The sequence below is a fragment of the Pelmatolapia mariae genome, linkage group LG3_W (genome assembly GCF_036321145.2).
Source record: "Pelmatolapia mariae isolate MD_Pm_ZW linkage group LG3_W, Pm_UMD_F_2, whole genome shotgun sequence".
In the NCBI taxonomy this organism is placed as follows: domain Eukaryota; kingdom Metazoa; phylum Chordata; class Actinopteri; order Cichliformes; family Cichlidae; genus Pelmatolapia; species Pelmatolapia mariae.
In genome coordinates this window covers 67,966,964-67,982,532 of record NC_086229.1, presented here as the reverse complement: position 1 = coordinate 67,982,532, position 15,569 = coordinate 67,966,964, and the positions used below count along the sequence as shown (strand labels likewise).

At 39.7% G+C, this 15,569-nt stretch overlaps 1 protein-coding gene across 5 annotated transcripts in view; it reads right to left on the bottom strand.

Moving 5' to 3' along the window:
• Positions 1 to 811: 811 nt before the first annotated feature.
• LOC135932091 (zinc finger protein 99-like) overlaps positions 812 to 15,569 on the bottom strand; it is a 36,547-nt gene continuing 21,789 nt past the window's right edge. For 2 of the 5 annotated variants that reach the window (XM_065470338.1, XM_065470337.1), the window contains exons 2-3: positions 5,714 to 5,808; positions 812 to 3,902 (exon numbers count right to left, since the gene is read on the bottom strand). In XM_065470338.1, coding sequence (XP_065326410.1) covers positions 2,220 to 3,902; positions 5,714 to 5,731 — 1,701 coding nt within the window. In that variant the 5' untranslated portion in view covers positions 5,732 to 5,808 and the 3' untranslated portion in view covers positions 812 to 2,219. Of the gene's footprint in view, positions 3,903 to 5,713; positions 5,809 to 11,705; positions 11,913 to 13,070; positions 13,315 to 15,569 lie in introns of those variants that run through there. The other 3 variants (XM_063469774.1, XM_063469773.1, XM_063469776.1) reach the window with 3 other exon arrangements.

The window sequence follows — 15,569 nt, the reverse complement described above, 5'->3', positions numbered from 1 at the left end:
AATCTCTCACGTATCAAAACTCTCTCTTTATCGCTCTCTCTCTCTCTTCCCAACAACCAAATGCCACATGTTGGCGTATCATTTTTTGATTGGTCAACATGGTACATTTTTCCACCAATAGGGAAGGAGTTTTTTTTCTTTTTTCCCCCCCAAGCAAAGCGTGTTTGCTAGCGCTCCCCATAAAAAACAGTTTTTACCGTTTCTTCCCGGAGTAAACGCCACTGTTGTATTCAGAACCCCCCCCCCCCCCCCAAAAAAAAACAAACATCGGTTTTACGTGACCTATCAACACAATTTAAAAACTACAGATTGAAGTCCGCACGTTCGACCCAAGTTGAAATGGAGACTCTGGGTCCGTCGACCCCAGAGGGTTAATCAGAAAGCCTTAAGTTAGCTAGTTATGTATCGGGCTAATGTTTAAAGCTTTCACTTGAGTAAATTACTCATATTACTGCTAAGTAATGTTAGCTAAGTTCACAGCATATTCCGTAATAGCGCTGCCATACTGCATCACACTCAGTGCATTTCAATCATTTCTCCAGCGAGTTTGACACCTAGCAAAATAATAATCATAATTTTTTTTTTTTTAAATAGCATGTGTAACGTACACGTACTAGAAAATTATTTACTAGAACTTACCTATCATGCGACCGGAGAGCGCAAACTCTGCCATTGTTGTTTTCCATCATTAAAAACATTAAAAGCATTAAAACGGCAACCTACAGGTATGTTAGCGCACTCATCCCCGACTGTCTGAGGGAGGGGCAGGGTCACATATTGATACAGACGCAAGGCAGCCCAGGCAGGGAAATTTTGCTTTTGCTTTTTGCGACTCATTTTATTTCTCTATCTGATAAGAAAACATTTCAATCAGATAGTTATTTATTGTGAATGAAATACAGTTACATTTTCAAGCACTTTTAAGCACCACATTTGAAATTCAAGCACTTTCCAAACCTTGAAAAGAGGACATTTGAATTCAAGCATATCCAGGATTTCAAGCACCCGTACGAACCCTGTATATATCCATATCAGTAGATTTGATACAATATGAGTTTGGTAAAAAAGACTTTAATAATACAGTAACAAGTAAAACTACTAAACACTACTGTGTCCAAAGGGAACAAAGATTAAAATGTAACAGGGATAACATTTCAGAGAATTAAAATCCCTCAAAGGAAAAAACATAAACTTGATATACATATCTATACATGCAGCTTCCTAAATGTAACATTCAGGATTATTCACTGCAAGTCAGAGCTACCTCATCAGATCCAAGTGTGACATCAGCTGACACTCTTTACAGGAGATTCCATCTGAACTCTGTGGAGCCTGATCTCAAGGTTTTTAAGTCTGACCCTGAAACCAGAAGAGGATCTTTCTCTCTCTTCAGATTCATTGTGATCCAGTGATTTCAGTCCTGCATGATCAGGCTGATGTTTGACAGAGCAGATAATGAAGTGAATGTTTTTGAACATTGGTAACAGTGAAACAGTTTATTTACAGTGTGGAATCGTTTGTGTTCGGAGTATGAACTGAGACTCCTGAAGCTCTTGTCACACTGGTCACAGCTGAAGTTCACTTCCATGTGTGTACGTTCATGTTTGTTACGATGACCTGATTGTGAGAAGCTTTTGTCACAGTGTCTGCACTTGTATGGTGTCTCTCCTGTGTGGATTTGCTTATTCTTGTTCTTTAAGCTCACGTGCAGTGGTAAAGGATGACCCACACCAGTCACAGATGTGCTTTTTCTCCACACTGTGGAAGAGTTTTAACGTACTTGGTGTGTGGAAACCTCTCCCATATTCTTTGCAGTACTTCATTTTGTCTGCAGTGTGTCTACGTTGACGTGGTTTAAGGTCCCGTTGATGATTGGAGGTTTTTCCACAAAGGTCACAGAGAAACGTTTTCTCACCACCACAGTGATGACAGGGTTGAGAAGTGGATCTATGTGTGTCGCTCTGCTTCTAAATAATGACAGCGTAAGTGATCTCTGCCAATGTCCAATTACGTTTTATTGTTTAAATTATAACACTCAGCTTACCGAGCGAAAGTGACTCTTCATTTTTCCAAACTGTTCATTCAGTATAATGCCATAAGTTTAGTGATCAGACTTGTTACAAACAATCAGGTTAAAATTACAAGATAAAAAATCAATACGTCCTCACAGTAACTGCACTTCTAGAGTTACTTTCTGGTGTGGATCTGTTGGTGTCTTGTCAGGTAATGTGGAGATTTAAAAGTCTTCTCACACAGGTCACATTTATAAGGTCTCTCCTCAGTGTGGCTAACAGTTTTCCACACCGATCACAGTAGGAAACATCATTTCCAGTGTGAATCCGTAGGTGAATATTACGGTACCTTTTTCCACTGAAAGTTTTACAACAAATGTCGCAGCTGTACGCCTTAATTCCAGAGTGGGTAACTAGATGCTTCTGTAAGTTTCGACTTTGAGCAAAAGCTTTACCACACAAGTCACAGCTGTAAGATTTAACTCCACTGTGGATGAGTTGGTGTATTTTTAAGTGTCCAGCCCGGGTAAATGACTTTCCACACAAATCACAGCTGTAAGGTTTAAATCCACTGTGGATGAGTTGGTGCTTTTTGAGGTCTCCACCCCAGGCAAAAGACTTTCCACACAAGTCACAGCTGTAAGGTTTAAATCCACTGTGGATGAGTTGGTGTTTTTTTAAGTCTCCAGCCCGGGTAAAAGACTTTCCACACAAGTCACAGCTGTAAGGTTTAACTCCACTGTGGATGAGTTGGTGTGTTTTTAAGCCTTCAGCCCGAACAAAAGACTTTCCACACAACTCACAGCTGTAAGGTTTAACTTCACTGTGGATGAGTTGGTGTGTTTTTAAGCTTCCAGCCTGGGTAAAAGACTTTCCACACAAGTCACAGCTGTAAGGTTTAACTTCACTGTGGATGAGTTGGTGTTTTTTTAAGCCTTCAGCCCGGGCAAAAGACTTTTCACACAAGTCACAGCTGTAAGGTTTAACTTCACTGTGGATGAGTTGGTGTTTTTTTAAGCCTTCAGCCTGGGTAAAACACTTTCCACACAAGTCACAACTGTAAGGTTTAAATCCACTGTGGATGAGTTGGTGTCTTTTTAGGTTTTCTGCCCGGGTAAACCACTTTCCACACAAGTCACAGCTGTACGCTTTAACTCCACTGTGGATGAGTTGGTGTGATTTTAAGTTTCCAGCCTGCACAAAAGATTTTCCACAGAACTCACAGCTGTAAGGTTTAACTCCACTGTGGATAAGTTGGTGTTTTAATAAGTTTCCAGCCTGGGTAAAAGACTTTCCACACAAGTCACAGTTGTATGCTTTAAATCCACTGTGCATGATTCTGTGTGTTTTTAAGTTTCCCGCCTGCACAAAAGATTTCCCACACAAGTCACAGCTGTAAAGTTTAACTCCACTGTGGATGAGTTGGTGTTTCTTTAAGTGTCCAGCCTCGGCAAAAGACTTTCCACACAACTCACAGCTGTACGGTTTAACTCCACCGTGGATGAGTTGGTGCTTTTTTAAGCTTTGAGCAAGGGTAAAAGACTTTCCACACAAGTCACAGCTGTAAGATTTAACTCCGCTGTGGATGAGTTGGTGCTTTTTTAAGCTTTGAGCAAGGGTAAAAGACTTTCCACACAACTCACAGCTGTACGCTTTAACTCCACTGTGGATGACTTGGTGTCTTTTTAAGTCTCCAGCCTGGATAAAAGACTTTCCACAGAACTCACAGCTGTACGCTTTAACTCCACTGTGGATGACTTGGTGTGTTTTTAAGTTTTCTGCCCGGGTAAAACACTTTCCACACTCATCACAGCTGTACGTTTTCTCTCCCTTTCTTCTGTGAGGTTTGTCAGCCTCCTGAGAGCGCTGACTTCTCCCTCCATGTTGGTCCTGCAGTGACAGAGATACAAACAGAGGCAGTGAGTGAAATGCAGTCATGGAACAAACTGAAACTCCCTCCATCACTGGAATCAAACACGTCAACAAACACATTGTTGGTGTGTTACCACCACCTTCTGGTGATAGTATCACATTACAATGATGTGACACAATGAGAGGTATAATTAAAATGACATTAGGAAATATTGATCAGTGGAGAAAATCTTTTATTTCATAAAAACATTTTGAGTTCAACTGATGATCTTGTTGTTTCAATGTGTGTACATAAAATATGATCTTTGTATTTTCTGTGGTTTCTCATTTTGAATGTAGATTCTGTATACAGTGGGGCAAAAAAGTATTTAGTCAGCCACCGATTGTGCAAGTGCCCCCACCTAAAATGATGACAGAGGCCAGTAATTTGCACCAGAGGTACACGTCAACTGCGAGAGACAGAATGTGAAAAAAAAAATCCATGAATACACATGGTAGGATTTGTAAAGAATTTATCCGTAAATCAGGGTGGCAAATAAGTATTTGGTCAATAACAAAAATGGAAAATCTCTGGCTCCCACAGACCTGTAACGTCTTCTGTAAGACGCTTTTCTGTCCCCCACTCGTTACCTGTATGAATGGCACCTGTTCGAACTCATCATCTGTATAAAAGACACCTGTCCACAGCCTCAAACAGTCAGACTCCAAACTCCGCCATGGCCAAGACCAAAGAGCTCTCGAAGGACACCAGGAAAAGTATTGTAGACCTGCACCAGGCTGGGAAGAGTGAATCTACAATAGGCAAGCAGCTTGGTGTGAAAAAATCAACTGTGGGAGCAATCATCAGAAAATGGAAGACATACAAGACCACTGATAATCTCCCACGATCTGGGGCTCCACGCAAGATCTCATCCCGTGGGGTCAAAATGATCATGAGAACGGTGAGCAAAGATCCCAGAACCACACGGGGGGACCTGGTGAATGACCTGCAGAGAGCTGGGACCAAAGTAACAAAGGTCACCATCAGTAACACACTAAAACGGCAGGGAATCAGATCCCGCAGTGCCAGACGTGTTCCGCTGCTGAAGCCAGTGCATGTCCAGGCCCGTCTGAAGTTTGCCAGAGAGCACATGGATGATACAGCAGAGGATTGGGAGAATGTCATGTGGTCAGATGAAACCAAAGTAGAACTTTTTGGTATAAACTCAACTCGTCGTGTTTGGAGGACGAAGAATACTGAGTTGCATCCCAAGAACACCATACCTACTGTGAAGCATGGGGGTGGAAACATCATGCTATGGGGCTGTTTTTCTGCCAAGGGGACAGGACGACTGATCCGTGTTAAGGACAGAATGAATGGGGCCATGTATCGTGAGATTTTGAGCCAAAACCTCCTTCCATCAGTGAGAACTTTGAAGATGAAACGCGGCTGGGTCTTCCAACATGACAATGATCCAAAACACACCTCCCGGGCAACAAAGGAGTGGCTCCGTAAGAAGCATTTGAAAGTCCTGGAGTGGCCTAGCCAGTCTCCAGACCTCAACCCCATAGAAAATCTGTGGCGGGAGTTGAAAGTCCGTGTTGCTTGGTGACAGCCCCAAAACATCACTGCTCTCGAGAAGATCTGCATGGAGGAATGGGCCAAAATACCAGCTACTGTGTGTGCAAACCTGGTAAAGACCTATAGTAAACGACTAAATACTTTTTTGCCCCACTGTATATGGAGGAGCCCAGGATGGAAAAGATAAAGCTGCTGTTAATGGGTTTTTAAAAACCAAGCAGCTGTGCACACAGTTTCAATAACAGTGTAACTGTGATATTTTTCTCACCTTTTGTGTTGAAGACATTGTTTCCTCTGTAGTGGCTGAGCTGAGTCCAAATGACTGAAATTGTTCCTCTGGTGCTCCAACAGACTGTTCTGCTCCTGTTACTCAGCAAAAAAAAAACAAAAAAAAAAACGTTATATTAAATTATGTTATATTTTGTTATATTAAATATATAAAAAAATATATTTGATATTTATATATATATATATATATATATATATATATATAAATCTTATAATACAAAAACCAACTAGTCACAGTTCAACTTGTAACTATTTAAAATTTCAGCTTTTTCCTTTTAAACAAATTTAAAATGAAACAACAGAAAACACTGCAAACCACAACACAATTAAATATAAATGAAAATATGAAAAAAAGAAGCTTCATATTCTCTGTAATATGGGCCTGCATGAATAAACTTTCTGAATCCTTTATTATCTGCAACTGAAAATAGTTCATAGTTACACCTGCAGGGCTCGCGAAATCGCTAGCCCGATGTCCCGGGGCTAGCGATTTTTCCAGTTGGGCTACCAAAATCTATCTCAGCCCTGCCCATCGGGCTATCATAGGAAGAAAAAATATATGTCAGTGCTTTTGCATTCTTTTGAAAATGTAGCTGAGCAATTATTTCAATTTCAATTTTATTTCTATAGCACATTTAAAAGTCTCGAGTACATCAAAGTGCTTCACAGACGAGCCGCATTTGTGGGTTACAGCAATAAAAGAGCAGGAATTACAATTGTCAGCAAAAGAAATACAGTTATAGAATGGTGACATGACAACAAGTATGAACCGGGGAAAAGTTAAAAACTAAGTTTTTTGGAAGGCAAGCGCTTAAACAGATGGGTTTTTAACCGTGATATGAAGGATTGGATGGATTCCGACGCACGGACATCAATCGGCAAGCTGTTCCAGAGTTTTGGTGCGGCAAAAAGCAAAAGCACGATCCCCCCTAGTCTTCCGACGAGACATTGGTTGCATTAAGAGCCCCTGGTTAGAGGATCTGAGTGCTCCCGTGGGGATGTATAGATCAAGGAGGTCGATCAAGTAACTGGGTGCCAGGTTATTTAAAATTTTATAAGTGTATAAAAGAATTTTAAAAACGATATGGTATTTGACAGGAAGCCAATGAAGGTTGGCGAGGGTGGGTGTGACATGGTCATGTCTTCTGGTGCCGCTTAAAAGGCGTGCTGCGGCGTTCTGGACTAATTGCAGGCGTTGGATGAGGGAAAGTTGGAGGCCTAAATAAAGAGAATTACAGTAGTCCAATCTTGAAGTTACGAGAGCATGAATGAGCTTTTCAAGGTCATTGTGTCGTAAGTAGGGCATTGCCTTAGAAATTTGGCACAGTTGATAGAAGCTGGTTTTCACCACTGCAGCCACTTCCTTATCTAATTTGAGGAAACTATCCAGCACTACTCCAAGGTTTCTGACAGTAAACGATGGATGACTGGCATAGGATCCTAAGGTCTCCGATAGCTGTTTCAAGGGCATGTGACTGTCAAAGATGATAATTTCTGTTTTGTTTTCATTAAGGGTGAGGGAGTTGTGCAGTAGCCAGTCTCTAACATCACACAGGCATTTGAGCAACAGCAATAGCGGGGACTGGAGATTAGTGGTGCAACGGATCACGGTTGATCCGAAAATTGATCCGATCGGTGACTTTAAAACCGTGATCCGATCCGAACTCTGCTGATCGCAGAGGTGGAGGGCTAGTCACGGTTTTTGAAAATAAATTCTGTGTGCGACCGCTTCCCCCTGCCATATTCTCTAGCTTTGAGGTGCAACTACTTGAGCTTCTCTGCTCCTCGCCGACTCTCTGTGCGGTGGTATATCGTCCACCAAAATTCAATAAGGATTTTATCATCGAGCTCGCTGACTTTCTAGGAAATCATTTTGTAAGCTATAACTGTATTCTTATCACTGGTGATTTTAATATCCATGTTTGCTGTGAGTTGGACCCACTGGTCAAGGACTTTCTTGCCCTTATAGACTCTTTTAACCTTACTCTTCTTAGAGCAACTGTAATCCACATAATTTCCTTAGGGATTAATAAAGTACTCTTATTCTGATTGTTTCAGGATGACCTGCCATTATCCAATGACACATGTGCTTACCTGTTTCTTTTGCTCGTTTCTCCTCCTCTTCTTTTATATTTTTTCTAAACTGAGCACCTGATGGCTTTGAGCTTTTCTTGTCCATCTTCCATTGGTTTTAATTTTGCACTCCAGTATGAACACAAATCTCCCAAATCAAGGATCGCCACAACATAACCTAATAGACCTACACCTTAGTTCACAGATTCACTTTGTCTAAGGTTTATTTCTGGGATTTCATACAACCCAGGATTCAAATCCTGAATACATAATGGTCTGTGATTTACAACATTATGAACCCCTTTCCATGGGTTGTGTGTGAGACATTAAATCATCAAATAACTTTTTCTCGATAGAAAAATGAAACTATTGTGATAGACCTCATCTCTCTCTTCCTCTCTTATAAAAAAAAAATCAATAGCCAATAAAAATTAAGTAGTGCAGAGCCGAACCAATCACAGACGCAGCGTCACGTCACGTAACTTGTTACGTACAGCTCAAGTGCCAAGAAGCAGCTAGCCGCCGTGCCGGGTAATGGAGGAAATGAGTGTGCCGACCAGAGAAAAATCAACCGAGAGCTTGGGTGACCAGGTTACCGAAGAGAACACAGATGACGGTTCCAATAGGGCTGTGCGATATGACCAAAATCTCATATCCCGATATTAAGACATCTATCGTCCGATAACGATATAAATCACAAAAATGTTACATTTTCTGTAAATTCTGTGAATCTCGGGCAGCTCGACTTGCGTGAAGTGTTTCCAGCTGGGCGTCGTGTACCTGGAGTCGAGTGTTTTAACTGATGCATGAAACTATACATTTTTAGACATAAGTTGTAACGGCCGCCGTTTTCTTTGTAAGTATTTATTACACTGCGTGCTGCGGGGAAAAGCCTGTTCTAACGTTTGAGTCTAAGGTTTATTTTTTTAGCACCTGACGGCTCTCTTTTGCTTCTCATCCATAAATACTCTTTTACGTGATTCAGTTTATTTTGAAAAGTCTCAACAGGTTCTTGAGCTTTATTGTGAAAGGTTTATGTGGAAAATAAACAAGCGGACACGCCGTGGTTTTACCGTCGTTGTTGCTAACGACAACGCATAAAAACAAGCGCTTGTCCGTCCGTAGTGTGGTTATATTAAATATAAGAGAAAGAGAAAACTTTAAGAAATTAATATAGCCACTACAGTGACCATCAAAATGATGAAAAAAATATTGCCGTAAACAGTTTATTTTGCGACACCACGAAACAAACGATAGCGTAAAATGAAATGACAGACGTTTTTATATCGTCATCCGATATATATCGTTATATCGAACAGCCCTAGGTTCCAATGTCAGAAAGATTGTCGAAAGGAAAGGCCAGAGAAGTTCCGTAGTGTGGAGGTATTTCGGCTATTTGAAGTCTGACAAAAAACAGAGTAAGGTGCACTGTAAATTGTGCCGAAAGCATGTTCCCACAAAGTCTGGAAATACAACAAACCTTTTTTATCACCTGAAGCAGTGCCACCCACTAGAGCACGCTCAATCTCTGAACGAAAGCGCTAATTCGTCATCGAAAACAACCAGGGGAATCCCTGTGAAGCAGCAACAGTCAATTGAGTCGACTTTCGCCAGCGTCTTACCATATGACAAAAAAGGTAAGAGACATAGCAACATAACGAATGCTATAGCTTACTTTCTTGCTAAAGAAATGCTACCAATATGCTAACAATAATATGATGCCGCCCCGGGCAACCACCTGTGTCGCCCGTATCAAAAACTGCTACTGTCAAGACATCACATATTTGAAAAAATGCTCTGACGTTTTCAGAGACGTCCATTTTTTTATGCTTTGTGGCAGCTTTTGAACATCTGTGGCATCTTTCAATGTCAAATCTAGCCTTTATTTAATAACATAAGCAAACTCTATGTTACAATGATTGCACCGCCATTAAGGATCAAATCAGTTTCTGAAAAACGTTCTGTTTTTTCGGCCTCTGCTTGCTTCTTACTGTCTTTGAGGCTCGGGACCAGCACTCCTGCTGTTGGACAGAAAGACATCAACTCAGTGGTAAGTATTTTGGTTTTCCAATATATTAGCAACTGTCAGTGACATTTATATTAATCAGGCTGAACTTTAATCATATCAATCAGATCAGCCTGTTTTGCTTATTGTTTTATTTGTGCTTTGGTTTGGGGAAGTTGTTTCTTTACTGATCTTTTCCTGTCTTCTGTTATTAGACTTGAGATATGACTGCACTATGCTATTGCTGGTGACTCCAGTTAATTCTACAAGACAGCTGTGTAAGTAAACAAACAACAACAGTTTGGTCTGCATTTCTTGAAATATCACATCCCCCAAACTTAGTTTAGAGGGTCTACACTGTATATAGTGAAGTCTGCAAGTTTTCTAACAGCAAAATTTGTTTTGTGCCCAAATCATTTTGCACATCATTAGAATAAAAGTTATTGGCCATGTTTGCATAGCCCTTTTTAAAATGATGCTTTCATGACATGATATTGTATGCTGGGTGGAGGTCACGGCTATCCAGGCTGACAATTGGGACATTAAATGTCACCTCTCCGGTGGGGAGGGAGCCTGAGATTGTCTAAATTGGAGTCTGTTCTATACCAAATGCAGAAAAAAAAAGTTTTAAGAAAGCAATTAAGTTCATGTTTCATAAAATATGATTGTTTGCTTGCAGGACAACAGGAGAGATGAGTTCTCCGTCACAGATGGTCGCCTGCAGGTTTAAGCTCACTGCATCTCCAACCCACATCCACTGCCACTGTACTGAAGGGAAGTTAAAGACTTTCTTCTGCACATACATTTGGATCACCTCGATCCATGATAGTCATTCAGGCAGTAATGCCTGGACTGGAAACAAGCCATCCTTAAAATGTTACAACATTCCAGCTCCTGTGTTGGAATGAAAAACAAATGTGTTGTTTAAATCAGAGACTGCACTTGTGACAGAACAATAAATATTTTTATTTTGATTATATAAGTAATGTAAGTACAAAACAAACTTGTGGTAGGCCTAAACTTATTTTCAGAATAATTACATCTGAGACTTTGTTTCATTGTAAGATTATAACAGTGATGGCAATATAATTGTTTGTTGTTCAGCAGAACAGTGTCCAGTATGTTGGCTGTTATACTTTGTTGTGTTTGAAAATAAAAGTTGGGCTGATTTTAACATCATTACAAGTGTTGTTAATTATTTTTAATCATATTCACGTTACCACAAATTGTTTTTTCATTTAGTTGAACTTGAAATGTTTGTCAGTAGGTAAACAATTAGCATTGTACAGTCAGAAATATCAAGTTATTCTTAATACTGCAGACTTGCAATGTATAAGTTGTCCTAACAGTCATCTTTAGTAAGCTCTACTTAGTTTTTTTGAGGCAACGAGTTTACGTATTTTCTTTGAGTTCTGGGAACTAACAAGCCTGTCCAGCATACTCAAAATGAGTAAGTTGCCCTAACTTGGTCATCTTAAGTAAACTTGATCCATTTTTTTGACTTCTGGGAACTAATTAGATTTTACAATGCACACTCATATTTATAATCATATGGTTCTTGGAGTGAGTGCATACACTCATGAAGTTTTTAGTAACTTCAGGTCACTGCAACAAGCCCAGGTATACAGTTTACCGGCGGATGGGTACAGGACCTTGAAATGCACCGTGTAGAACGAAAGAACATCGTAGGAACAAAGGTAAGTTTACTAGTATCACAATTCGTCGTCATAAATACACATTCGTTTACCGTTTATTAATAGGACCTTTAACCTCAACGGTTAAAGGAGCAAAGGAGCATAGCGCGACAATTTCTGTTCAGCGCCAGACTTGCTTGTAACCTATATCACCAATTATGTTATGAAAAATGATGTATTAACTACTACAAAACACTGACCTTTGTGGAAATGCTTGGAGCAGACTAACATGTGAGCTGGAGTGTTCTTGAACAATTTCTCTTCAACGACGTCATTCGATAACAACCGATGTCTTTACCCGTCGGCTTCCAGTGGCTGTCATGCGACCGGTGTTCCAGATCTACTGGCGTTTAGATTAACTGGCGTTGGTCGAACAGATGTGTGGCAGTCTTGCGTTTCAGGAGCTGCTACCGACAAAACAGCAAAAAAACGCCAAATATGTCATCCGTGACACTTGTGAGGTTATCTCAAACACATTCCGTCAGTCTTGATGCCGTTGAACAACAAAATGTGTAAAAATGTCGCGAGTTTACCTGGTGATATCCTCATGCTCGACACGATCGCGAAAACAGCAAACAATTAACACCACGCCGGTGTTGTTCACAGGACAGCGAGAATAAACGATCGGGAGACTCTTGTCATCGTTATTGTCCCCCTCGCACGTTTTATTTCTCCGGTTTCAGCGTTTTATGCTCAAAACTAAAGCGTGCAGTTTACTTTGTGTGCACTAACATGGACTCGAATCAACCAGCGCCACCTCTGGCCAAGTGCCACAGCCTACAGCCAGATCAACTTGTGACACACATCTGCACCACGTTTGAATTAGTTTCATGCACAATACACGTGTACCTTTCAATTGTGTCTGTATGCAAATAAACCTTTGAAATGAATGAAATGATATCATATATTTATTATTGGCCTACATTTGTACAAAATGCCAAATTATGTACACAAAGTCATAGAAATCACCACTCCAATTGGTCATCATGATTTTAATATTCTCTTTTTCCATAACAATGAAATACGCCTTGGACAAATATGACACATCAATAGTTCATTAGTGTTGTCACATCACATCCTGTAAGATCTTCTGGCTGTGTCCTTTCTCTGGAAATGAATATTTCCAGCCAATATAGGCAATCCATTAACATGGCTGGAGAGTTGGTTGTTGTATACAGTCTGTATAAGTGTGGTTAATCTAATGAACATTTGTAAGGAGATGCCAGTTACTGTGAATGTGAACTGTGAACGCCAGTAGATCTGGAACACCGGTCCTTTTAGGTCCTATTGTAAAGGCTGATTGCCCTCCCCCAGGCTTGTACCTGTGGCTTTGTGTCCTGGGGGTGCTGGTTAGTTGTTCTCCTGCCCTGCACCCCATCCTTTTGTTCATATTCAAAGACTATTTTTCTATATCTATTCTTACCCCCTAAAAACCGCCGTATTATAATGTTGCAAGCAATCACGAACTCTACAGTTTAACTTCAGTGTATACTAAGCAATCTATTATTCTCACCAGAGAAACTCAACATAAACTAAAACCACATTAAAGTTAGCTCCGTGCTTACCTTTAGATGAGCCCACGAATGAGAGAACTCTGTGATTAAGCTAGAAGCCTTTCCAAACACAATTAACAGATCAGGAAGCTGAGACACACGTGGTTCGTGCTGATCTCAGCTACAATCCAAGAGACAACGGTGGGTAGATCGATGCAGATATCGATTAAAAAGTAGGTAGTTGTATATGATCCTGTAAGTTTACTACTTTACTCCCGTTTCACGAAAAAGCAGCTCTCTCTGCTCGACTCGTCTCCTGCGCACACTTTGCTCCGCCCCCTTTACCGAGCTCTGCAGCGATTTGTTGCTGTGCGGTCACGTGACTCAGCTGCACAACGTAATCACGTGGTGTGTTATTTTAAAACTAGAGGCCCTTTCTCAATGGCTGAAGTGCGAGACTTAAATGGACACAAACATACAAATGTAGTACATTTTGTACTTTAGTACGTATTCCTACAGCTTAATGTACTTATTATTATGTAATTATTTGTCTCCAGTGTGTAGTTATCTTGTCTTTGTATCGAAATTATCAGAAAAGACTGTATAACATAGTTTTCATTTTATCCATGTCAGTAAATGAACTCATCATGAAGTGTTGCTTGCTCTTGGTAGCTACAAAGTGTGGAGTATTAAACTAAAATATGATACAAGTTAGAAAAAAATAAATCCTTTTGGGATTGAGTTAAACTTATCACACTGCTAAAGCATCAAAATTTGTTCATAATAGTTTTTGGTAGCAACAAATGTGTTCATTTCTAACAAAAACAAGAGCACCTTGGATAACAACCACATAGACTGTGGTATATTGTAATAAGCAGCAGTTATTACTACCTCCCACCCCTGCATAAAGTCATAACATAGACTAGCAATATATCTAATCTTGTGATCAATTAGACAAGAAGACCAAGTAGGCTAAAGTGTAGAATCATAGTTTGTTTCTTCAGCCTATAATTTTGTTATTGTGGAATAGATTAAAGCAATCCCATGTTTGACAAAGAACGATTTCTTTTCTTAAAAATCACAGCACGTGTATGACATTATAGAATGAGTAGTTAAATAACTTTCAGCGGTGTCATTAGACATGTTCATGTTTAAAGATGTATAGAATGTAACAGAGAGGGTAATGTTTTGTACAAATGAGAATGGTTTACTGGTGTCTTTCAAAATACACCATACTCAAAAACAGGTTGTATTTTGCATATAATAACAGGATAAAACAGTGGCGGAGCGGGGGGTTGCTTACTGGGCTTAAGCCCGGGTTGTTTTTTCAGAAGCCCGGGGTCTTTTGGAGTGTAATTTTGTCATAGTTAGATGCCTGGCTGACAACTTTAAAAAACAAAAAACTACACACAAAATTCGAAGCACATAGCGCACATTGTGGGAATTTACGACTGTGCGTAAATCCCCTCTAATATTGGTATGATCCAAGCTCAGGCACTAAGCGACGGAGCGAGGGGGCGGGGGGAGCTCCTGTCTGCTAGTGCCAGGCAGACAGAGGAGAGCTTAAGTTCGACCAGGTACCAAAGCAAATCATTTGTACTGTATAAATAATTTAAATATGACGGTTTATCACGAAAGATTGCTATCGAACTGATCACTTGACCCATATTACGTTACTTGCTCTTCAAGTGAATCAACAAATGGTGAAATGAAAAGCCGAACAACAACAATGCTGTTTCTTTAGAGAGTCTTAGCTTACGTGTGTTTATTTCATATTTTCAGTTGTTACCAGTTTCAGTAATGTACTGATATACAAGAATGGACATAAGGAGCTTCTTTCAAAGAAAAAGCTCTGGTAGATGTTATTTTATATATTATGCTTTGTATGTTGTTCAGTATATTTCTATGCAAAACAAGAGGAATTTCAGCAGTATATTCACAGTTTAAACCAGCTATTTACATACACTTTATGGAAAACACAAGAACATTTTTTTTTACTGTACAACATCAATTTAGAGTAAACTTGTTTTGTTTTGGATAAATAAATATTGAAATATCTTTTGAATTAGTTAAATGTCAGAATAAAGAGAGACAGAGCTGTCTATTTTTTATCACTTTCATCAAATTTAGGAGTACATATACACTAAGTTTATTGTTAATTAATAAGAAAACTCCAGATGATTCCATTCTGAGCTGAAGAAGCTTCTGATAGGTTCGTAGAGTCCATGTGAGTAAATTGGTGGCACACCTGTGGATGCATATAAGGCAAAACACAGAGCCTGTTTCTTTGACATGGGAAAATCAAGAGATGTCAACCAAAACACCAGGAAAAGAATTGTGGAGCTCCATAAGTGTGGCTCAATTTTGAATACAATTTGGTGCCATTTGCAATTAAGAAATACAGACAATTTCTCTCTTTACTCTTAAAGTTAACAAATATGTTTTTTATATTTATCAATCTAAAAAAATAAACATTTAGTCTGATTTGATGTTACAATTAAAAAAGTGTTTGTGTTTTGATCTGAAGAGTTTGTAAATATCTGGTTTCCATTGTATATTTGATGATTGTCA